The following is a 23864-nucleotide window of genomic DNA, read 5'->3' on the forward strand; positions in this document are numbered from 1 at the left end:
GTATAAACGGTAATGGTCCAAACAGGTCAATTTTATGCCAGAAACGAAAAAAAATTGGAAACTTTATTATTGATTCCTGGCATTAATTCGTAAATATAAGTATTTACAAGTTTTATACTTTATACATATAAAACAATCTTGATTTGGACTAAGGATTACATGAAAAACAATATTAAGTTCTTAGAATTAGACTTGGATACCTAACAGAAAAGATTAGTTAGAAAATTTGTATGTGCGTGTATATATGCGTGCGATATTGATGTAGTATATAACGATGTGTCAATGATACATAAATCGTATATGCTTTATTTAATTATTTAGTTATTTAATTAAAACATTTTTATATCTTTTATGGTTCAGATATTCATTCAAAAAGAAGGAAATTAATTTTTTTCAAAAAGAAGAGTTTCATTTCTTTAACATGCGATTAAGCAAGTTATAAAAAAATACACGTCTCTTACTTTTATCTATATTTTAACATATTCAAAGCTTATTACAATCGGAGCGAGACACTTGCTTGTGTTTTCTTGTCAGACATATTTGAAAAATTCGAAATATTGGGGTATTCTTACACTTCTTAAAATGTTCAAAGTAATGATTGCATAATATAAAAATATATTATCTTTATATTATGCAATCATTACTTTGAACATTTTAAGGGAAAACTTCAGATTTTCTATTAGCACTTACGCTGACTACTACAAAGAATACGAGCCTGGAGATTTTAACTGCGTCAACGTAAACTTCTCGTTAAGATGGAAACTGAAGTCCCAAAAAATATCGGCAGAAATAATATAATAATAAAAAATATAATTAAAGGCAACGGGGTGGTTGAATCGTGTCTGTACAATATTACGAAATCAACACGATTAAACACGATTAAATGTGATTAAACGCGATCTTGATCATCTATATAACAAATAGTTCGTTAGGAATCACTGGATAGAGAATTATCCAATGCCCAAAATAAACTTATCAAATATTAAAAATAGATAACAAGAGCCAAGAATCATCGAATAGAATGGATAGTACACAATTAGCGAAGGAAAAGGCTTATCTTGTATACATTAATTGATACATACAGAATCATATTGTATATAGCTAATTAAACAAAGATAAAAAGAGGAAATAAATTATTCCAGTCGGAGGACATAGATATTTCACTCCGGAATACATGGAACGATACGGAGGCATGTAAAGCGTCTTTTCACCGATATGTGTGGCTAGCATTTAATTAAAGGGAAAGAACACTGTTGGCGCTACGCTTACTCGTACATCGAAAAAGTATTAGAGATGCACATTTAGAAGTGCTTCTCTTCTAAACTTATGTCGTACTTGCACTAAAGTTCCAAAAAATTCATGTCGCACTACTGTTCTTTGTCTACGAACGACAAGACCAACAACAAGAATATGCTCGCGATTTTTGGATTCGTGCGTGATACAAATACTTTCTCCTTTACATCGATATGCCGAGAAGAATTAATATGACACGTCGAATCTCCAAGCTCTCGCGTGTCCGACAATTTCTCATGTTCATCTGTGATTATCCTGACTGATCTGATCGGCACGTATTTGATCCATCAATTTGCTTTGATTGCTCACGTCTGATAAAGATTCGCTGTCGCTGTTCGGATTTACACGAACTGGTGATGGACTATCCACCGGCCGGAAAGAGAAACTAGGTGAATCCGCGCTCGATAACGATTCGGGTGTGCCCACGGAACTGATAGTTCCAGGAAGTGGGCTGGACAGAGCATCCAATCTGCGAAGACATTATTGAATTAAAGAAACCATATTATAGGGATACACACATATTAAATCTATTTTTTATTCCTGCAGTGAAGTAAATACATGTTTGTTTCACTTTTACTTAATGCATCGTGTGCATCAGTTTGAAGAATACAAGAATAAAAAACAAATCTTTAATCGTTTCTTTTATACTTAAAAAATTATTACTTTGATAATTTTATCATATTTAAATGTAATATATACAGAGAATTGTTGTAAAAATATACGCAACCTGGATGCAACTGACGTTAATAAACCAGAAGTGCGTTTTACAGGTGGTTGTAAACTGTGATCCATTCCAGCCTCGTCTAATTCGAATTTTCTTTTGACTGGCCCTAAACAGCTTGGCCTTATCGCGATAGGACTCAAACTGCGCCTGTATTTCATGAAATATTAGCAGAAAATAATAAACAATGAAAAAAATAACATAAACTGCATTAATCATTTTTTCTTTTTAAGTATGACCATACATAAATTTTATGTAACAACTTTAGACGAGATACATTTATGTTCTGAACAAGCTTTACCTCGTGGCAAATGCCTTTCTAGTAGGACTAGGAGACAAATTGTTCTTCCAGATATGAATACCAGGAGAGTAACACTGTCTTTGATTAAATCCAGATCTTGTAGGGGAAGGTGAAGAACACAGCGGTGAACCGGTGATAGACAGATTTAAACTTAGAGGATCCAATGGCCTCTTCGGTCGTTCTACTTTGTTAAGCTGCGTAGGAGACTCTGAATCCTTGAATGATAATCCTTCCGCCTCCAAAGTGAGATCCTCCCATGATTGCGATATCTGCATGGCACTATGAATTTCCTTCTCGTGTGCTGCCTCCCGGCCAGCGACATCCACACATTCTTCCTGTCTTAACTGACTCACGCGTGGTGTCAATCTAGGAACATTACCAGGGCTCTAAAAGTAAAAAAAGTAGATAAAAATTAAACAAATGAAAAGTGAGCCAATACTTGTTTTTGTGTAATAATTTAATAAATTATATTTAAATAACGAAATTACAAGACGTTTCGATTTCTAATTTGGGTCCTCTTTGGTACAAAAATATAATAAATGTTACAAAATTAGAGAATAAGGCGCTTTTTCACTGACAGATATTGTTAAGCTATTGTCCACATATAAAAAGTCAAATGTACAATGTCTTTAATATTTAACAATATATGTAAGCGGTGTTGAATATTAAGCTAAAATATTAGAAACAGAGTAAATTATTGTAGTCAAAATATAAGATTAAATCTCGACTTACACATTAATAAAGTAATAGCAAGACAATAATGCGCACAATTAGATTAAGATACATACTGTATGATATACTATAAGTTTATGAGAGATCTTCGGACAATGATTATGTTTATACATATATACGGAATAATAGATGAAATATATGGTCTGTTTTCTGTTCCTGCACTAGACTGCACTAGAAATCTCTTTCTCACTTTCGACAAATCTCAAACATATACTTATTTCACTTTAAGTTCCAAAAGTGTACACTGGTTCAGCCACAGACAACAGACCCAGAAACAATCAAGAATTTGTGTAAATAAGTCGTAATCCACAACGGATTCAACAAGTCTGTGTAGTTTTGCAAATTTAATCCTCTCTTTTGTCTTTGAATAAAAATAATTTCTGAAATTAATCTTTATTAAGAGATTTTTCTTCATCCAAATGTTGGATCTATTATATTATGACTTATTTACAAATTCTTGATTGTGTTTCTATGTTTTATCTATTATTATGTATACAGGGTATCCGGAAAATCACCCGCAATACTTCGGGAAGTGATTCGGGACCTAAAAAGAAGGGGAAAAAGCTATATAAATATAGATCCGGAAATAAGTAGTTTCCGAGTTGTAACCACTTTTGTTTAAAAAAAAATTGTAATTTTTATTTTTTTTCATAAACACAATCATAATTTATTTCATACATGACTACATTTTTCGGATTATTTTGGCGTTAGTCAGAATGCACCACGCGGAGGCATAATCTGCTTGGCATTCCTCTAGTAAAGTAAAAAAATTTTTTAATAGAAAAAATAAAAGAGGGATGCCAAGCGGATTATGCCTCCATGCTGCATCCTGGGTAACGCCAAAATAGTCCAGAATGTAGTTATTTATGTTAAAACATCGAAATAAATTATGATTGTGATTATGAAAAATAAATTACAATTTTTTTAACATAAAAGTGCTTATAACTCAGAAACGACTTATTTCCGGATCTATGTTCATATAGCTTTTTTTCTTTTTGGATCCCGAATCACTTTCCGAAATATTTCAGGGCGATTTTCTGGACACCCCGTATATAAACGTAGTCAGTGACCATCTCTCACAAGCTTACAGTATGCAGTATGTCATATAGCACACATCTTGATTTAATTGTGCGCATTATTGTTTTGCCAACAATACGTTTTGCTTTATTAACAATGCCTATCAGTGAAAAAGCATTATACTCTAACGTTTATTATATTTCTGTAATGAAGAGGATCCAAATTAAGGATCGAAATGTCTTGTAATTTCATTATTTAAATATAATTTATTATACAAGAATAATCAGTGTCGACTCACTGGCCGACACTGGCTTTTCATTTGTTTAATTTGATTTATTTCATTGAAGCCTTGTATCTTATATAGTTTTTAATAAAAAAAAACATAAGATAAAGTACAGTGGGAGCTTTCCAACAAGCGACTCTATATAAGATAGTAATAATTTCATCTTTATTCTCAACATTGGCAAGCAGCAAGGATGTAATGATTCACTGTGTTACATTATGTCATCTGTTATGTCTCTTGTTGAAAAGCTCCCAGTATCAGTCAAATAAGTTGATCAAAGAATTATAGCATTACAAAATGAAATGTTACACTTTTTCTAACCTATTGTAAATTTAATTTTTTGTTTATTTATAAAATAGAAAATAAATATTATATTTCAAATTTTACTACCAGAGTAACAGAGAAACTTAGATAATATTTAATCAATACTGAGCTGAGTAATAAATAATACAAAGTAAGAGAGTAAATAGATAACATGATCTTACACTGGTACTAAAACGTCGTAGACGAGTTGAATTTGCAAATATATTATAAGTTGACACAGCGTCCCTGCAAGTGATAAAATAAATGTTTAAAGACAATTAAGCACAGTTGCAAATATTAGAAAACATTTTTTTAATAAACTTATTATCAATAAAGATTCTCTCAATAACTTTAAAAAAATTCAGAATTCAAATCTTCATTACAACAAATACTACATGAACCATACGTTTGCAATGTAAGATAAAAATTAATTAAAGTTAACAATAAATTAAGCTACACCACTATGTGAAGAATACAAATAAGTAAAGAAGAAGCCAATTAAAGATCAAGGCTGGAGATCTTGGTGTTTAATAATACTTCTATGTAAGTTAAATTAAAAAAAGATACATCTTTAATTACATACATTATAAGCCGATTACTGTTAGACTTAAAACGTAATCATAAACTGAAGCTAAAATAATACCACAAATTAAATTCGTTAATTTAATAATAATGTTAATAAGCATCTTAAGACACTGCAAAGAATTTATTGCGAAAAATATTATCTCAGTCAGGTTTCGAACTACTTGACTGTGGGCATTTTCCAGTGTAACACAGTGAATCATTATATCCTTGTTGTTTGTCAACATTGGATAAAAATGAAATAATTCACTGTGTTATACACTGTGTACTTGTTGAAAAACGCCCTATTTGAGGCGGGTACCTTTTCCTATTCAAAGTGAAATTTTTATCGTAATAATCAGTATACAATGGAACTTCCATAACTTTTACTACGCGGGGCTGTGAGAAGTTAGGGAGGTTCTCCCTATTCTTTCATTAGGGATGGAGCATTAAAAAGAAATAGCATGTATTATCTATTACACATATAGAGTGAGAATGTTTACGCAGATGCTAACGCAACATAATCTATTTTAACACTGAAAATTTTTATACACAACGTCGTGTACATATGTGGAAGGAGAATGAAGTTACAGAGTACTGTACTTAGGAAAGTTCCACTGTATATTGATGGAGAATATGTTGAGAGATGAACGCATATGTATAATAAATGAAACTTTAAAGTCACTTATAATTGGGTACGACTAACAGAACTGTATCTTTCACAACATATGTTATTACTTTAAAACAATTATAAATTAAAATAATATGAATGATTTTGGGCTCTAAAAATATAAATCATGACATTATAATAATCCCAATAAGATTCGATACTTGATGTATTCGTGTGTATAGGTAAAATTATTAACTAACAAGGAGACTTCACGACGTGATACCAACCGATTTCAACGAAACTCGTTGTAGCGATAGGTATTCATGTCAAGTGTTACTTGGTAAAAGGATAATACGCACTACTCAAGCGTTTGCAAATCAAAATTGAAAATTTCGAGCGCCTAATAAGCCAGTTTAGTAGATCGTTTGATCGAAGAGCTCATGACGCAGCGGTAGCGCGTTTGATTAGTAACCTCGACATTGCGGGTTCGATCTCGAATTTTTTTGATATTTTTTTTTCCTTTTGTAAAATACAATTATTACACAAAACTATAATTTTGGCGGCATCTTGCGCATCTTATAAAAGCACATGGTGTGTACAGTTGGACAGTGTCTCTCTCTAAATCTCTGCCCTCTTTGCCTATGGACTGTTCATAAGGTTCAAGGGTTACAACTGTGAAACGCAAAAAACATGGAACGGTGTTCATAGTCCGTTTCTATTTTAAAACTGTCTTAAATATAATGTTTTAAGATGTCGTTAGTCAAGGACTGTATTAACATCTTAAGACATTATATTTAAGACAGTTTTAAAATAAAAACAGACTATTATCGACCGATGTGAACCTGGCGCCTAACTTTAACAAAAATAAAAATTAATACCGTAGCGCGTTTGTACTTCGTTTGTACCCGGTTTACGATCGTTTTTTTTATTTTTTTAATTAAATGGGAAAGTTCGAACTTTATGTCGCTGCAAACGGGGCATTCCCCCCAAAAAATTTACAAAGTCCATGCATTCCGTCAAACTTTGCAATTTTCAATATGACAAATATATCCTCATATTTTGAATTACAGTGGCAGGGGTGCAGCAAACTTAAAATCTGGTCATAACGTCTGAAGATAGAGATTTCAAGCTTTAATTAAAAAAAAAACGTCATCCTACGATAATTTTTCGCAAAATTATCATCAATCAAAGTTAACCAATTTTTGCCCAATATTTTTCTATGCCATAATTTTTTTTAGCAGTGTATATTCTCATTTTTGAAATAGTTTCTAACTTAATCTTATTTTAAATAAGTATATAAAAAATTAAAGCTTCCAATAAAACGTTCCAATAGATAGAAATACATATTTATATGTATAAATACAGGATGTCCTCTGCATGTAGTGCCAAAATTGCTATAGAAACTTTAGCACATGAAAACAAGTTGAAAATGTCTAATAAACATATGTCCGAACGGTTTCGGAGTTACGGGATATTGAAGTAAAAAAACATAAATCATAGTAAACGTTATTTAATGTTCGTTATTTCATTTAATTTTTTACAAAAAATGTTCAAAAATTCCTCCGTCCTTCGACTTCGACACACTCTCTAACACGAAATAATAGTTTCGGACTTGATGACAAATATTTAGAGTTTCACGAATGATATCGACAGCGTTAAGTACCATAAATGTTATGCATTCTAAATCTCATTCTGGTAGATTAAATCTTTCATTCATCTCCAAAGAAAAAAAATCCAGTAGTGTGAGGTCGGGACTTCTCACCGGCCATTTAATAGGAGCGTCCTGGCCTCTTCCAATCTAATGAGGATAGTAGTCATTGACAGTGACATGTCATCCTTAACATGTATTTGTTTACATTTTAGGGATGAATGAAAGAACTAGTCTATCAGAAAAAGACTCAAGATTCAGAACAGAACAACGAACATTAAACAACATTTACTACGATTCACGTTTTCTTTCTTCAATATCCCATAACTCTGAAATCGTTCGAAATCGGATATATGTTTATTAGACATTTTCAATTTGTTTTCATATGCTGAAGCCGTTGTAGCAGTTTTGACACTGTAGAGACACCCTATATAATAGAAATATTAAGTGCTTTTCAACAATGTACACAGGCTAACACAGTGTATGATTCCATGCTTTTCAACTATGACTAAGTCGATACAAATGTAAACAGCTTAAATGCTGTGTTTGATTGTGTTGTCAGGTTGTCACTTTACATCACATTACAAATATCAAATTTTTAAAATTTCACTTATACTATTTATTTTTCTAGTATTATTCCGATAAGAAGTTTTAAGATTATGTTCGAAGAAAATATATTAAAAAAAAGGATTGATCATTCAATACCTGTATTCAGCTAGGCAACACCTGTATTGCTTCATGCAACACTGTTAATTTTACAAGATCGCTAATAGTTGGAGCAGGTAACAGTTCAATTACCCACTCACACACACACATAAGAAGTGCAAGTAACTCGTTAATAAAAATCATTACTAACAGCATTTTCGACTCAATCGGATTTGCATCAACCTAGGTTGAATTAATGATTTATTATTGGTTGACGTTAATGCTCTACCAATAAGAGAACATAAAATGCCATTAATTCAATCCTAGCTGATACAAACCTGGTTGGGCCGAACACGCTATAAGACTGCAACTACAGCAGACTTTATCGCTAGGTCTTGATACATGCTACGATTGATTTTTACGTTATCCTGGACCTAGAGTAATTCAGATTGCAAGCAGGTCACATTCCATGATATACGTCCATGGATAAAGGAGGGGAGTAATCATTGACATACCTCGACGACGACGTCGAGGGTGTAGTAACGGACATGGTCGCGCTGATCTCGTTAATCATCGGCGCGCTGCTGGATCGCTTCAGACTAACGATCGGACAATCAACGTCCATGATTGTCGGGGTGACACGCGGCAGTCCCAGGTGTCTCAAAACGTAATCGTGCAACGTCCGCGCGGAGATGGCACATAGGAGAACCTGTGGCGTCCGAGATTATCCGAGAATGTCGTCTCCGTCGCTGCTACCGTCGAGCCTTGACGTTGCCAAATCTGTCACGCGCGTTTCTGCGAAATTCGCACAAATCTTACGATCCCGGCATACGTTTTCTTCGCCGGCTGCCGTGACCGACGCGAACATCGAGATGTCCACCCACCGACGAGGAAACCACGCGCATTCAGATGAGTAATGAACCCGTCTCGAGATAATTAACGCGCCCACATTCTCCGGGGACGAGTGAACACTCGGGACGGGCACGGCGATGGAACGAAAGAAAAAACTAGGAAGTTCCTGGAATCAGGTCGCGCACAAAACTAAGTAACTCGAACGAAGCGGCCGCGGGGCGAGTAATCTTCGTGATCTCGATGATGCTGGTAGTACGGCTAGTGTTACTGCCGCTACTTGCTACCATCGATATCACAGGCTAGATGCTATCATGCTCGGTAAAGCCTGCGCCACACGATGCTTGTTTTTCTGTTGGATTGCTAGCGGGATGAAAATCTTGCCACCGTATTGGCTGCGATGCTGATACCGATAGCACCGCAGCCAATACGGTGGTAAGATTTTAATCTAGTTAGAAGTCCAGCAGGAAAACAAGCATCGTGTGCCGCCGGCTTTACGTGCTTGTGCAGTGCGTGTGGCGGTGTGACGTTAGGCTGGCGCACACAAAAGTCCGCAACAGTGATCTTAAGTCTGATGTCACATTAAACGGTTCATGCGGCAGCGGAACAAAATTCAACCAATCATAAAGTACTAATAGGGTAATTATTTAGAATAGCATAAGGGCCTGCGCACAATAGAGGAACAAGAATTAGATATTAAGATTTCAACCTATCAGAAACCGTGTATTCCGATGTAATCAGTTTCTGATAGGTTAAAATCTTAATATCTAATTCCTGTTCCTCTATTGTGCTCAGGCCCTTACCCAACTAAAATCTTAAGTCCGGATCTACAATAGAGAGATCTACAATAGAGAAATGGGCGAATCACAGTCGCTTATTCTTTTCGGATTCGACTGTAATTGGTCAATTTCTTACGGCTTAAGCTTAAAACACCTATTGTAGATCCGGACTTAAAGTTGATGACTATTGAGATTAGGAAATCTCACAGAGGCAAAATGAGCGCTCAGTGAGCGGTTGTAGTATTGAATGCACCTATTGGTTCTTATTCATGGATCGACAAATAAGAACCAATCGCTTGGTGAGTAGGCTGTATTCCGAAACCCATCGAAAAAAAGTGTCGCAACCTCATTGCTTCTGATTGTACATACTATAAGTACGTGCTATATTTTCTTCTTTTTCTAACAATTTAACTTTCCTCATGTAATGCATCAGCTGTCATTAGCTTATAAAGATGCCTTTTCATGCCGACGCTCGACGCTCATTTTAGGCGTCAAAATAAGTCACGTAACTTGGCTTGTTCTTTTTTGCTGAACTTTTGCACCAGTTCATCTTTTTTCCTCTTCTTTCCTCCTAAAGAGAAAAGGAAGAAAGATGAACTGGTGCAAAAGTTCAGTCAAAAAGAACGAGCCTATTTTTTATCTTGTGATTTATTTTGACGCTGGAAATAGCTGAAAACGAGCGTCGAGCGTCAGCATGAAAAGGCACTTTATGGCTATAAGTACTTATACTGAATTAAAATGGCGATGACGACCTAACCTAACCGACGCCATGTGGCATTTCTGGTATCTTGGCCTCTAGTGTTCCGCTCTATTTAATCCTTTTTACTCTCAGATTTCTCTTTACGGTGCAGCATAACCTGCATAACCAACATTTTACTTGTGTATTGTATGCTTTGCTCTATTCGGGACCCGAGTGATGTTTTTAAATGTCGCCGTTAATTCGGTTTTAAGGTGCTTCAATATCTTGTACGAAATATTGTGTTAAAAATGATGTTTGTTCTACGGCAGCTACATCTATTCTATACAAAGCAAAGAATGTGTACTCCAATAAGCCATTTGATTAAGCTATCTAATCACAAAATTCATACATCTAAAGGTTAGTTATATCATGTTAAAAAATTATCAATTGCTACTTGGGCTGTGGTCAAAGCCTCGCTACAAATGCCTTGAAGCATTTGATGGGCCAATTAGAAAAAAGAATATCCTGTATCTGTTCTAAATCTACTATCACTGATGTTTTTCTTTTGTTAGATAGCATATACATACAAACTTGTTGACTTATGTATTGAATGAATAAAACTTTAAAAATATTTTTTGCAGTTATGTTTCATGGTGAATACGAAATGCAGGATCCTAAAACTGAGGCTGATATGTAGGTAAAATAAATGTATTCTTGCTTCATGTAAGATTTATAAAATAGATAATTTTCTTAGAACTCTACAATTTGGATGAAACGTAAATTAACTAGCAATTTAACAAATTTTTAATGTTTATTCGCATCTTCTTAATAATGTTGAATGACATATTAAAATCTGTAAATAATTAATTCTTATTGCGAAAAATATTGCCTCGGCCGGGAGTCGAACCCGGATCTCTTGCATTCAAAATGGACGAAAACTATCTCTCTCTCTCTTCCCTGACAGTCAGGAAATAATCATAAAAAGTGATAAGACACATGAAATGCTTTTATTCAATGCGCATGCGTAGCTTATTTTCACTTACACATGCCTATAGTTTTCGTCCATTTTTACAAATGTTTTAAAACAATCTCATTATTTCGTTTTACCCAAATTGTCTTTATTTATAAATGACATGTAATAAAAATTAACATGTCATTTCTCGCTTCTGACGTCACGATTCAATATGGCTGTGATGATTACTCAGGAGGCTTAAGGTTCCTCTGTGAAAATATATGAAATATATATTTCTATAACTTACTTATGTGTTTTTTCTTAAAAAATTTTTTTCACATTGATGGGTTCTTTTACGCGGTTTTTTCCGCGTAAAAAAATCGCATGGAACGGATAATCCGTGTAAATTGAGGGACGGGTGTACATTAATGTTGAATTAGATAAATCTTTATTATCGATTCTATTACATAATGTCAATATTATTATATTACATTGTGGGCATTAAAAGTTAAGTTAATGATTTTATAACGATCAGTAAAAATTACTTTATTGTGATTGCTTTCCAGAGTTAACGTCACTTTTATTGATAAAACAGGCAAGAAAGTTAAAATAAAAGGAAAAGTAGGAGACAATGTACTCTATTTGGCTCATAGACATGAAATTGATATTGAAGGTGCATGCGAAGCCAGTTTGGCATGTACAACTTGTCATGTATATGTACATCATGACTATGTGGATAAACTTTCAACTCCTGATGAAAGAGAAGAAGATCTTTTGGATTTAGCACCTTTCTTGAAGGAAAATTCTAGGCTAGGTATATCAATCTTTATTACTTCTCTTTAAATTTAAAACTAATTGCAAGATAAAGGGGCATCCCAAAGGTAAATTTCCGTATCGTAAGAAAATCTAGTTATGCCAGTAGTTTGTGCATTGTAAGGTTTCTGTTTGGGGTGTGTTTGTAACATTTTTGCAATTGCCTTCACTGCAATCATTAGATTTTTATTTCTACACTAAACTGCGCTATAGAACTCTCTTTTTTCGCTTTCAATAAATATCAAACTATAGCGGTTACTACACGAAGATTGAAACAAGACTGAACTAGAGATACGCAATATAATTTCTTTATTAATAATAATACATAAAAATTCTTTTAGTAGATGAGGAACGCGACTAGTTCGAAAAACAATCGAGAAGATTTTAGAAAAGAACAGTGAGTGTAAATGTGAGAAAACGTGTTATAACATGGTGTCAGTGTATGCGCGCTACCTAGTGTGAGGTATGTGAATGTAAGAGAGTATAGCTGTTTATGGATGTGAAAGTGTGAGTATGTGTGGAAGAGTGTAAGCAGATCCCCACATATACTCCTCGCCCAAGTGGCTATGTATGAATAGACGCGAATTTTATTTTTTTTTCTTTATTACAGGGTTTCTTATGTTTACAGCTTGTCGCGATAATGTTCTCTAATGTTCCCTCCTGTGGCGGTTCAGGTGGGAGAGGTTCATTTGGACACGTTACAATTAGACACGTTGCAATTGGATACGTTGCAAATGGACACGTTATATTGGATGCGTTAATATTGGACACGTATCACTTGGACACGTTAATATAGGACCCTAGGTTAGGTTAGGGTTAGGATTAAGATTAGTCCAATATTTACGTGTCCAAGTGATACGTGTCTAATATTAACGTGTCCAAGTGATACACGTCCAATATAACGTGTCCATTTGCAATGTGTCCAATTGCAACGTGTCCAATTGTAACGTGTCCAAATGAAGGCCAGTCGTTCAGGTACGTCGTCGGCGTGAGGTAGGTAAGCAGGTTTTAGTTTTTCCATTGACAAGGCGATGTCTCGACCATTTATGCGCACAATATACAGGTGCTCATTTTCCCTGCGGACTACTTCGTGCGACCCGATGTAGGGATGTTGGAGTGGCTACCGGACGCCATCCTCTCTAACGAAAACATGCGTGGTTTTATGTCAGTTACTGCTGTCTGAAGGCTGTTTGTTTTTCATGATGAGTTGGTGTTTGTGGACGGAATTAACGAATGCATCTGTGTAACGCCATGACAAATGTTTCCGTGCCCTCTGTAGGGTCCATATTTTCGAGAAACTCCAAGTACCCTCAATGGAGCACCATAAACCAATTCTGTAGGGGAGCATTTTAAGTCTTCCTTGATGCAAGTGTGAAGGCCCAGAAGTACCAATGATAGAACGTCCAGCCATTGTTGCCGGTTTTTTGACAACTTATAGCTGTTTTTAATGCTTACCTCTCGATTAGGCTGTTTGAAGTTGATATGGGGAAGTTTTCATTTTTCTGCTGCCCAACAGTCTCGAAAGAGCTTGAAAAAGGCTGGCTTCAAATTGTTTTCCCTGATCAGTCGTAATAATGGCGGGTATGCCAAATCTTGCTACCCAGCAGTCCACAAATGCTGCCGCTACAATTTGTGCGTTCATGTTAGGGAGTGGAAAAAAACTGTTTAAAATGGTGAAATTACAATCAAAATTTTGCTCCATTTCCTTTTGTTGATAAAAAATAATGAATAAATAAATATAGAAAAACAACTTCTAGATAATATTTATCCCCCCAAAATATTCTATACCAAGATATCCCTTATGTATTGTCAGTTTCATTATTTTTTGAATTTACGGATTGGGATTTTCCTTTGTTAGTCTAATTTATTACATTTACAAGGATAATATAAAAAACGATTCTTTTTCTTGATTTTTAGTTTGTAATATTACTCGATATAATTATGAGAAATATTAGGAGTATGCATTAATTTTAAAGGATTTTCAAGAAATGGCGTAACTAATACTATCGCATCGGGCCATACTACCTTCACGTTAAAAGCACCATCATGTGGCTTTAGTTTTCCGTATGTGTCATTGTACCGAATTGAAAATTGATTTTTTTTTTTAGCATTGAATATGTCGAATTTTGTACCAACAAAACGCAATTCGCGGGAAACTTTGCTTTTTTGCTTCCATTTGAAGAAAAGTGCTGCTGAAAGTCAACGAATACTGTCGGAAGATTATGGTGATTATACTACATCGATTTCAACAGTGAGTACTGATTTCGACGCTATAAAAAAGATGATTTTGACATGGAAGACAAGGACCGTCCAGGCCAGCCGAAAAAGTTTGAAGATGAGGAAGTGGAAGCTTTACTCGATCAAGATCTGAATCAAACGCAAGAAAAACTTGCAGAATCATTAAATGTTGATCGATCAATGATTTCCAGACGTTTGAAGACAACAAAGCCATATTTTTTTACTAAAAAATCCTTTAAAATTAATGCATACTTCTAATAACACAGCTTTAACATGTATAATTCTACAAATATGAATAACTCTTATTTATGTTGTTTCTAGGTTGTCAAATAATTTTGAAGAAGGAATTAGATGGCATAGAGCTAGAATTACCTAAGGCAACTAGAAATTTTTATGTGGATGGACATACCCCCACTTCGCATTAACAAATTTTGTTCTAAGTTAATTTAATTAAATGTGTCAATATTTGTGTAAGTATATCATAAATATATTTTATAATAAATAGTACTATTTAAAATTAATTTGTGTGATCATTTGCTTGAGCACCCAGGTTAAAAAAATCGAAAGAAACGGATAGATTACGAAAGAGTATATCGACGATTCTAACGTATCACATATGACTTTCAGTACAAATGACCGAAAAATTGGCTATTTCTATAGTATTGTATATGTTTTTCCATTTCTGAAGATCTTCGTCTATAGTTTTCGATACAGTTTGGTATGAATTTCATTTGACTCTATCGTATTAAATATGCATATTCAGGTGTTTTGTGCTATATGAATATATGCTCTATATGAATATATACGGAATTTTACATAGATCACTTATAGTTTTCTACCCACCTTATCAGATATGATCCGCCGTATATCATGTTTTGCATACCGACTATATACCGATTCTATCATGTTTTGCATACCGACATCCAAGTTTCATACGAACGTATAGTGTATATGTAGCAGAGTTATTTTTGCGAGTAGCCGGCCTATCCGAACGTGTATGAAACACCCGGCATGTGTCTATATTGCTGTATCCGGAAAATCCGAGAAAAAACAAATATCTAATAAGTTTGAAAAAATATAATAACTAAATTAACCGAACAGCATAATTACGTTATGAGAAATTTATAAATCGAAAGGGTTTCACATGTATTTTGTCATTTATTCATAAAGCGGCTAATTTTCAGTCTTTAACAATTTAGCATTAAAGGCATTTTAATATTTTCTTTAAAACAATCATATTAAGAAACTAATTGTTGCAAATTTATTTATAAAAATTTTAAAAACTAAATTAATTCTGCTATAAATAAAATTACTATTAATTAATATAAAATAGTTAATCTATTTATGTGTAGAATGCTGTTTTTATACACATCTAAAAGTACATTGATTTTTCAATGTAATTTAAAAGATATTTTACAACTTTCAATGTCAATGTTTCTTGGTATATTTTTACAATGTTGTCACATTAATTTTAATAATACAAGCAGGTAATTGGAGATTGTACATGACTTAATTAAAAAATACTTTAATAATAATTTTTAAATAATTGCATGAAATAAACACTATGATCTCAAATATATATAAAAAAATTTCTCTAATTTTCAAAATACTACATTTCTCACATACAATATACATTATCCTCTCTCCTTTACACACACACACACACACACACACACACGCGCGCGCGCGCGCGCATACATACGCATATTGTACATTTTTCATTATAACACAAGTATAATGCTATTACTTACAAATACTGTCAAAACAATAACGTTAAAATTTATTATTCAAAATAAAATGTTCAAATTACTATATAAATATATTACTGCTTGATAGTAATCTTTCTTTTCATTTTTTCTTTTATTAATTTTATATGAAGATATCTTTAAAGAGATACAACTTGAGAGAAAACAAGAAAATATCTTCTAAATAAAATAGATTAAATTAAAGAAAGTAAACAAGCCTATTAGAGCCAGCAACAGGATGTATAGAGATGCAAATTTTTCGTTTATTTAATAAAAGTAAAACTTTTCGATCCTTGGTTTGGATTCTCTTCAGTAACAATAATACACTATTAATAAATAATAAACAATATTAAACCTAAATATGACTTAATTGCATACTGATCGCAAGTTATTGCCAGGTTATATGTGGTCAACGTGAGTACATCTGCCAGTAATTCTTAAGCATTGAATTGCCCGATCCGCTAAGTAAATCAATGAATTGTTGGTCATTGAATATATTCTAAGTTAATACTGAGTGAACACACGTTATACAGCTTATATAGAATCACTGTGATGAGCAGACCAATGGCTGTATGACTAGTAGTATTCATTAAATTGTCAAATTTACTGTATAATATAAATTAAAATAAATTAGACAAATTACATTAATAAAATTTTGAAAATTTACATGAAATCAAAAGAATATCCAAATTATTTATGGCTCGCTCATCAGACACTAAGTGAGAAATTATCTCGAATGTCGAAAATATATACAAAAGCAAACAAGAAGGAAACATTATATCATTGTAAATAAATTCTCATAAAGCGGATCTAGAGATGATGTGTCATTCTGTAAATTTAAACTATGTTTTTGTTTTTTAATATGGATCATCTCTGAAATTAATCTTTTGTTAAGAATATTCTCTTCATCTAAACTTTTTGTTATTCTAATCAAAATCATGTGATGCTTCGATTCTGTAATCACTGAATGTTGAATCGTGTACCAATTAATGTGATTTCTGTGCTCAATGATACGCGATTTTAGACTTCTCGTCTGTCCTACATTATGTTACATTATAATCTTTGCAATCTCATAGACAACGCTGGAATCTGACCAATTAGAGAGTCTTTTTAAACTTAATAAATTTACTCAATTCGTTGATGCCCTTATAAGCCATTCTTATGTAGGCATTATTATTGAAAAAATTCTAAATTTTTCTTTGTATGGTAGGAATAAAAGGTACAGTAAAAAAAACTTTTTGTTCATATTTTTTACAATCTTACCCTCAATGTATTTTATATGATTCAATTGTTCGAGTTTGTTATGTAATCTTTCTATAATGGTAGAAAATATCAAGTTTAATAGGTAACCATTGTTTAAAAGAATTTTCATAACTAAATTCAAATTTTTTTGATGGAAGTTAGGATGGAAGAGGAAAAGAACTGTCTATTAAACTTATCATTGTTTCTACTTTTTAGCAGAGAGCGTAGCCACGAGTAAAAATTAAAAAATCTACCTGAGAATGTAAATTTTTGATATAAATCACGAATAAAGATATTATCTTTTTTAATCAAGCAGACATCCAAAAAATTCAATCTAGAGTCATCTTTTACTTCTACAGTAGATTTAAATCTAGGGTGGTAAGAATTAAGATCATCTAAGAGTTCATTTATATAGATATTGTCAAGAGAAAAACAATATCGTCTACATATCTTACATAAAAAATGGAGCAACACAGAAAGTTTTTTTAATACACATAATTTCAATCTTGCATCACAATGTCAACTACTATAGAGGATAATAGTGAACCCATAGGTACTCCATATGTCTGTTTATAAAACTTGTTAAAACAAAATATACAGAATTTAGAATTAAGTTAACTGCCTTTAAAAAAGTCCGTCTTCGTAATGTCAGTATTTCGCTCAATAAAAGTTCAATAACCATTTTGAGATAAAAAAAAACTTTCTAAAACTAGATCAATCAGTATATTAGTGAAGTGATACCACATCTAGAGATGAAAGCAAAGCATTCTCTAAAATTGTCATATTAGAAATATTTTTAATTTCAATTGGAAATTGTTATCGTTGAAATTGTCAGCCGGCGGTAGACTATTTTGAATTATTTTATGCAATATAGATGCTAAATTGTTAAGGGGATTTCCAATAGACGAAACAATGACACGAAGCGGATATTTAGCTTTGTGTATCATATAAACATGAGGTAGCATTGGTACACTTTAAGTATTTATAGCAAGAATCCGATACAAGTCCACAATGCTTCCAACTTTTCAGAAACTTTTGCCTTTAACTCAGTGATTACCTTGTTTACGGAATTACGTTTCAAATTCGTATACGTCTCAGGATCTGCAAATAATGCCTCCATTTTCTGTATGAAATCTGTTCTGTCAAGGGCCACTACTACGTTGCCTTTATTGACATGTGCGAACAAAAGCTGTGGATTATTTTTTACAAACGTTTTTGTTTTGGAAAGAAGAGAATTATCCTCTTTACATTTGTTATATCTTTATGTGTGATTTTTATTAGTTTTATTAATGGAACAACTTTATTTCTCATTTCTTTTGTATTAAAAAACTTTAGTCTCGTAAAATTATGTTCTATACATTTAACGAAATCTCAATATTAAATGTTGTATCCCAATATTAAAACCTTCATTTGCAACTTTATTGTAACAAAGATTGTACATCGGCTTAGATAGGCTTGTTTACTTTCTTCGATTTAATCATTAGAACCTGAATTTAAAGTTTCTTTAAATAAAATAGATTAAATATTTTTATAACCAATACGTCAAAGTATAATGTGCATTAATTTTTTGAAATGGCAAAATGATGAAAGATAAATGTTAGAAAAAAAAAAGAAAGATAAATCTTATATCTGTCTTTCAATATAATGGGTTGGGGAGAAAGTTTCTTCGTTTTTTTTAAATTCAAAATTGTATATACAATATCTCTCTCTCTCTTCGTTAAATATAAATTAATTCCTAAAGACTCCTTAATGATACAAAATGGTTAGAGACAACAGGGCAATAGGAGTCAAGCACGGTAATTCTTGTGCAAACCGAATGGTTAACAAAACAACTTTATTAATCATTAATCCGCTTACATGTTTCGGCTCAATTATTAATAGGTGGAGGTGGCTTACTAAAATGAATTAGTTTGTAAGAAAAAAATTTTTTTTGTAATTACAACATTATACTGTCTGAAGATGGCTCAAAAGTGAACCGAAACATGTAAGCGGATTAATTATTAATTTGTTGTGTTAACCGTTTGGTTTGTATAAGAATTATCGTGCTTAACTCCTATTGCTCTGTTGTATCCAACCATTTTGTATCTTCGTCAAAAATGAATAAAATTTAAATTAAAAAAAAAAAAAAGATTTTAAAGCTTTAAATCTCTACTTTCGAAAGGTTACTATATTTTTTTAATTTCTGTGAATTTGGTAATTTTTACATATAAGAAACGAGTTGAAAAAGATGAAAAAATTTCTTTTTATTTTGGAAGTCTTTCACGTGCCCAAAAAAAATTTACGAAAATTTTCGATTACCTATCATGAAAGCTTGAAGCTTTTTTTTCCTTATAAAATCATTTTTTTTTTTAAATATACCTATGATTTTTTTCTTGAGTTTGTTCTTGAGTTATTCGCGAATTAAGGAGCATTCTGACTGATTGCTCATAACTCCGATAAAAATCATATCATACTGCAATTAAAAAAACAGATTCTTAAAGCTGAAACTTTACACTAGCGAATAATATAATTGTCACGAAAATTTCGCAAAAAATAAAAAAACTTTTGCATAAAAATACGAGGAAACTTTTTTCCCAACCAATATTATTAAATTTGTCAATTTTTGTTCATATTGTTAATTAAAAAAAACCAAAACAATTGATGAAGTGAATACACATTTATATCACATGAAAAAACATGAAAATAAATTGGAAAGGATTGGCTTATTGATTCGGCAATTTAAATCAGATCTAATAATCACGATATATCTTTACATTTTCCATATTGATAATCCCATCAAGACATATTCTAAGTCACCTTATTTATTTTTCCATTGGACGCGTATCGTTGGATATCATAAAGCAAACATCACTCAAACTGAGAATTAAAAAATTTCTTTCGTGTTTACTCACAAAAGCTACACTCACAATGTGCACCACATATCACAAATAGTTGGTCTGAGTCCATTTGCTGTGATTTCCACAGATCAATTATTCAAACTGTGTAAATACTAGTTGATTTCATCCAAATTGTCCAATGTACATGTGAGATTAAATAATGCACTTTGCTCTAATAAAATATATAAAATGTATGGAATATTGAGATTATGACATCCTGTATACTAAATTGGGTCTTATCTAACTGATCAATTTTTTTCTTAAAGATGACTCTGATGAATAAGTGCGTGCACTGGAAACTGTCTACCCCTTTGATACCTCTGACAGCGATCCATACTCAAATCATAATATTCATTGGCGACTGCACCATACGACGCAGAAAAGTTGCTTGAACCAATCGAATATGGAGCAGAGACATCAAAGGGTTCTTCCAGTTATTCCATAGGATGGTGACGCCCGCCGCATATTCCACAGAACATTCCGCACCAATGTACAGCTTTAAGTGGAGGATATATCCACAAGCAAGGAACGATCAATGACAACAAGGCCAAACCAAGCCATCTGCGTCCGCATCCTTCTTCTGCACTACAACTGATTTGATATTTTGTAATTTACTCCAATGTTATATATAAAATATTAATCGATTAAATTGCATTATAAAAAAAATATTTTATAATGATAAATACTAACGTAAAATTTAAGATGTAGTATACATCCAAATATATCTTAAAAAAAAAAAAACTGATTTAGGACCGGTTGTTCCACCTTTTGGTAAATTTTACTTGTGAGGTAAATCTGGTAATCCACGCATGTGATTGGATAATCTTGCTACTTACCCAACAGATAAAATTTACCGAAAGATAGAACAACCGGCCTTTAATGTTTTTTTTGCAACAAATATAAAAAATACAATAAATTTCTAAAAAATCCGAACTTTTATCATACAAAACAATGCAAAACAATTGAAGAAAATAATAATATAAGTACAAATATATGTTAAATATATAAGTAAGAATAGTATAATAATAGAGTTAAAAAAATATAAATATCTGGCTATACAATCACAATATTATACGTACCTACAAGGATTTTGTGCAAAATCACCTTCGGCGTCACTCATGCAGTGATATAACATACATTGGGCACATGACAAACAAGAAATTGTTTCAATTCCACGTCTAATTGGATCAGGGGCATATTCGCAGGAACCTTTTGGATTATGTTGCTCTGAATACAGTTCTTGACAATGTTTACAACGTAACGTTTGCACATTACGTCTCACAGTATTTTTCGAAGGTTGTGATATTATTGTATCTGGCTTCTTTAGAGAGCTTCCACTATTGGAAGTATTGTGTCCATCTAATCTTTCACCCTTGTGATCATCGATGATAGGATATAGATATTCATGATTAAGTGTTGTAAGCTGCACATAAGGATAATTATCTGATCCAATATCTGTGGTAGAAGCCAGAGGATGTTGTGACGATGGGGCTTTAATGGAAGAACTACTAATGTAATGGATAGATCGGTGCGAGTCAGGAAGCTCCGAATATTGAGAATAACTGGACACTCGAATTCCAAGAGGTGTATCCGAAGATGAACGTGGCTCAGGTGGTTCTACTGGTAAATTCAGAGTCTGTAAATTTTAATAATTCCAGTAAAAACTTTGTTGCTCTAGTTTTTCTTCCAGCTTAATTTTACTGTGACTTGTATATTTTATTATAATTAATATCTCTTTTAAATTAAAATTAATAAAAAATTAATAAATATAGAAACAATAAAATTTTTTACCATGAAAACATCTTCATCCCCAGCGTCTGGAACATCAGTAGTTAACGTCAAATCAGACAGACCTAGTACATTAAAACATAAAATTTCACAATAAAATTACATCAAAAAGGAAAAAAAATAAGACATGAATTTGAGGCTATTAAGCTTACCATTTCCACAATCCGTAATAAATGCAGCAAAATGATTAGCAAACGAATTAATAAGACACAAAAAAAGAAACCTTATAATACTTACTATAAAATTATTACGTGATAATATATATCAATGATTTTGATATTTTATTATTCAATGTCTATAACACTTTAATATTAAAAAACAATGAATAAAAGTTAATGTCCACATACAGAAAAAAATGATAAAAAATACAGTAATTACCTACTCTGTAGAAAAATTCCTATGTTTACTATATAACAATATTGTTTCTTTGTTGGCTGTATATATTCTTTCATTTAAAACAAGATAAGGACATGATTTTGCAAAAAGAAAAAAATAAAATATGAAAAGAACTAAAATCAAATTATCGATACCATAACTTGAAAATTTAACACCAACACATTATGAATGCAATTTTCTAATGTCAACATTATGTCAATTATTTTATTCTTATGTCAATCATTCCTGTAAATCATACTCTTTTGATTTTTTTAGGAAAATGCTGTACCTTCCAATAGTTCTTCAACTGCTGTTCGAACGCCTTTGTCAAATGCTCTTGCATCAGCAGCTGTTTGAAATGTTAAACCAAACTTTTTTTCCCCTGTCCGCCAGTGATGAAAAGTTGGCATTACCTTATTATATTCGAAATCTTTTTTAATTGTACAACTAAGAACAACCTAAAAAAAGATTTATTTTCATACAAATTATTTATAATGAATATAATATTGGTGAATTCATGTTACATTTTTTGCAACATATATTATGATTTCAAATTATATTAAGTGTAACTGCTATAGCGTTTATTATATCCTCCTGAAGTAAATATTTAAATAATAAGATAATAAAATTGCGAGACCTACCGATTGGTCGGTGATGCGTTTTCCATAAATAAGATATTCATGTTTTTTTTTATTCGTGCCAGGTGGTGACATATTAGAAGATCCATGGTTTTGAAGACCAACTGCTGTATTGGAAACAGAATGCGTAGGATTGGTCGTAGTAGGAATAGTGATTCCATTGGTATTGTTTATTTGATGTATTCCTGAGGGAATGACTCTACGTCTGACTGAAACATTTGCCAATCCACCTCCACTCAAAGGAACCCAACCACCAGAACTATCATCTCTTGTCATTACCTGGGCATGGACCCTTACCAGATAGTTACCACTGTAAAAGGAACAAATATAATAGTTGCTTGACATTATATATCACTTATATTCGTACATCTACTAAAGTATAATTGATAACGGACACAAACAGAATTTCTGTAACTTCCATAAAAACAAATCAAATAATTTGTTGTAATATCAAAAACCAGTGAAGTAAGGAGTAAAAACCAAGTTGAAAATTGGCCGAAATGTGTAACTATTGGGTAATGTCTTAAGACGCTAATATGGTGATTGGTTCGTGACTTCTTAAGACTGTACTTAGGACGATCAATATAAGATCTGATTATGAATTCCGCCCTAAATCCCAACTCTGTCATAAACGATTAAATATCATATATGCACACAAAGTATAAAGACATTATTTTGCTAATAATTAATTTTTTCAAAATTAGTTTTCTTGGGAACAAAGAACAAATTTATTTTACACAAATTTATATTATATTACTACATTATTCACACACACA

The 23864-nt window shown here is 32.4% G+C and overlaps 3 protein-coding genes across 4 annotated transcripts in view; 1 reads left to right on the plus strand and 2 right to left on the minus strand.

Annotated features, from left to right (window-relative positions):
• Window positions 1-619: 619 nt before the first annotated feature.
• LOC108770311 (protein FAM122A) lies at window positions 620-8739 on the minus strand. The gene is made up of 5 exons (XM_018521829.1): window positions 8630-8739; window positions 4833-4896; window positions 2316-2701; window positions 2021-2164; window positions 620-1762 (listed from the first exon to the last, which is right to left on the minus strand). The coding sequence occupies exons 1-5, from the start codon at window positions 8737-8739 to the stop codon at window positions 1534-1536; spliced, it is 933 nt and encodes a 310-aa protein (XP_018377331.1). The 3' UTR covers window positions 620-1533.
• A 1743-nt stretch (window positions 8740-10482) lies between these two features.
• Fdx1 (Adrenodoxin-like protein 1, mitochondrial Ferredoxin 1) lies at window positions 10483-14888 on the plus strand. Its single transcript, XM_018521870.1, has 4 exons — window positions 10483-10838; window positions 11063-11114; window positions 11940-12187; window positions 14746-14888. The coding sequence occupies exons 1-4, from the start codon at window positions 10730-10732 to the stop codon at window positions 14847-14849; spliced, it is 513 nt and encodes a 170-aa protein (XP_018377372.1). The 5' UTR covers window positions 10483-10729; the 3' UTR covers window positions 14850-14888.
• A 5226-nt stretch (window positions 14889-20114) lies between these two features.
• Spred (Sprouty-related protein with EVH-1 domain) overlaps window positions 20115-23864 on the minus strand; it is a 5575-nt gene continuing 1825 nt past the window's right edge. Inside the window, exons 2-6 of one of the 2 annotated variants that reach the window (XM_018521869.1) lie at window positions 23092-23398; window positions 22740-22908; window positions 22079-22104; window positions 21367-21923; window positions 20115-20878 (exon numbers count right to left, since the gene is read on the minus strand). In XM_018521869.1, coding sequence (XP_018377371.1) covers window positions 20722-20878; window positions 21367-21923; window positions 22079-22104; window positions 22740-22908; window positions 23092-23398 — 1216 coding nt within the window. In that variant the 3' untranslated portion in view covers window positions 20115-20721. Of the gene's footprint in view, window positions 20879-21366; window positions 21924-22078; window positions 22141-22739; window positions 22909-23091; window positions 23399-23864 lie in introns of both variants that reach the window. The other variant, XM_018521868.1, reaches the window with a different exon arrangement.

Source organism: Trachymyrmex cornetzi, unplaced genomic scaffold (genome assembly GCF_001594075.2).
Source record: "Trachymyrmex cornetzi isolate Tcor2-1 unplaced genomic scaffold, Tcor1.1 scaffold124, whole genome shotgun sequence".
In the NCBI taxonomy this organism is placed as follows: domain Eukaryota; kingdom Metazoa; phylum Arthropoda; class Insecta; order Hymenoptera; family Formicidae; genus Trachymyrmex; species Trachymyrmex cornetzi.

Bases quoted from the DNA above. Each gene is read 5' to 3' on its own strand.
- Fdx1 (XM_018521870.1), top strand. From the start codon at position 10,730: ATGATGTTTGTTCTACGGCAGCTACATCTATTCTATACAAAGCAAAGA. The intron at 10,839-11,062 runs GTTAGTTATATC...TATTTTTTGCAG, and splicing joins CAAAATTCATACATCTAAAG to TTATGTTTCATGGTGAATAC. The intron at 12,188-14,745 runs GTATATCAATCT...TGTTGTTTCTAG, and splicing joins GAAGGAAAATTCTAGGCTAG to GTTGTCAAATAATTTTGAAG.
- LOC108770311 (XM_018521829.1), bottom strand. From the start codon at position 8,739: ATGGACGTTGATTGTCCGATCGTTAGTCTGAAGCGATCCAGCAGCGCG. The intron at 4,897-8,629 runs GTATGTCAATGA...TATCACTTGCAG, and splicing joins CCCTCGACGTCGTCGTCGAG to GGACGCTGTGTCAACTTATA. The intron at 1,763-2,020 runs GTTGCGTATATT...ATGTCTTCGCAG, and splicing joins TTAACGTCAGTTGCATCCAG to ATTGGATGCTCTGTCCAGCC.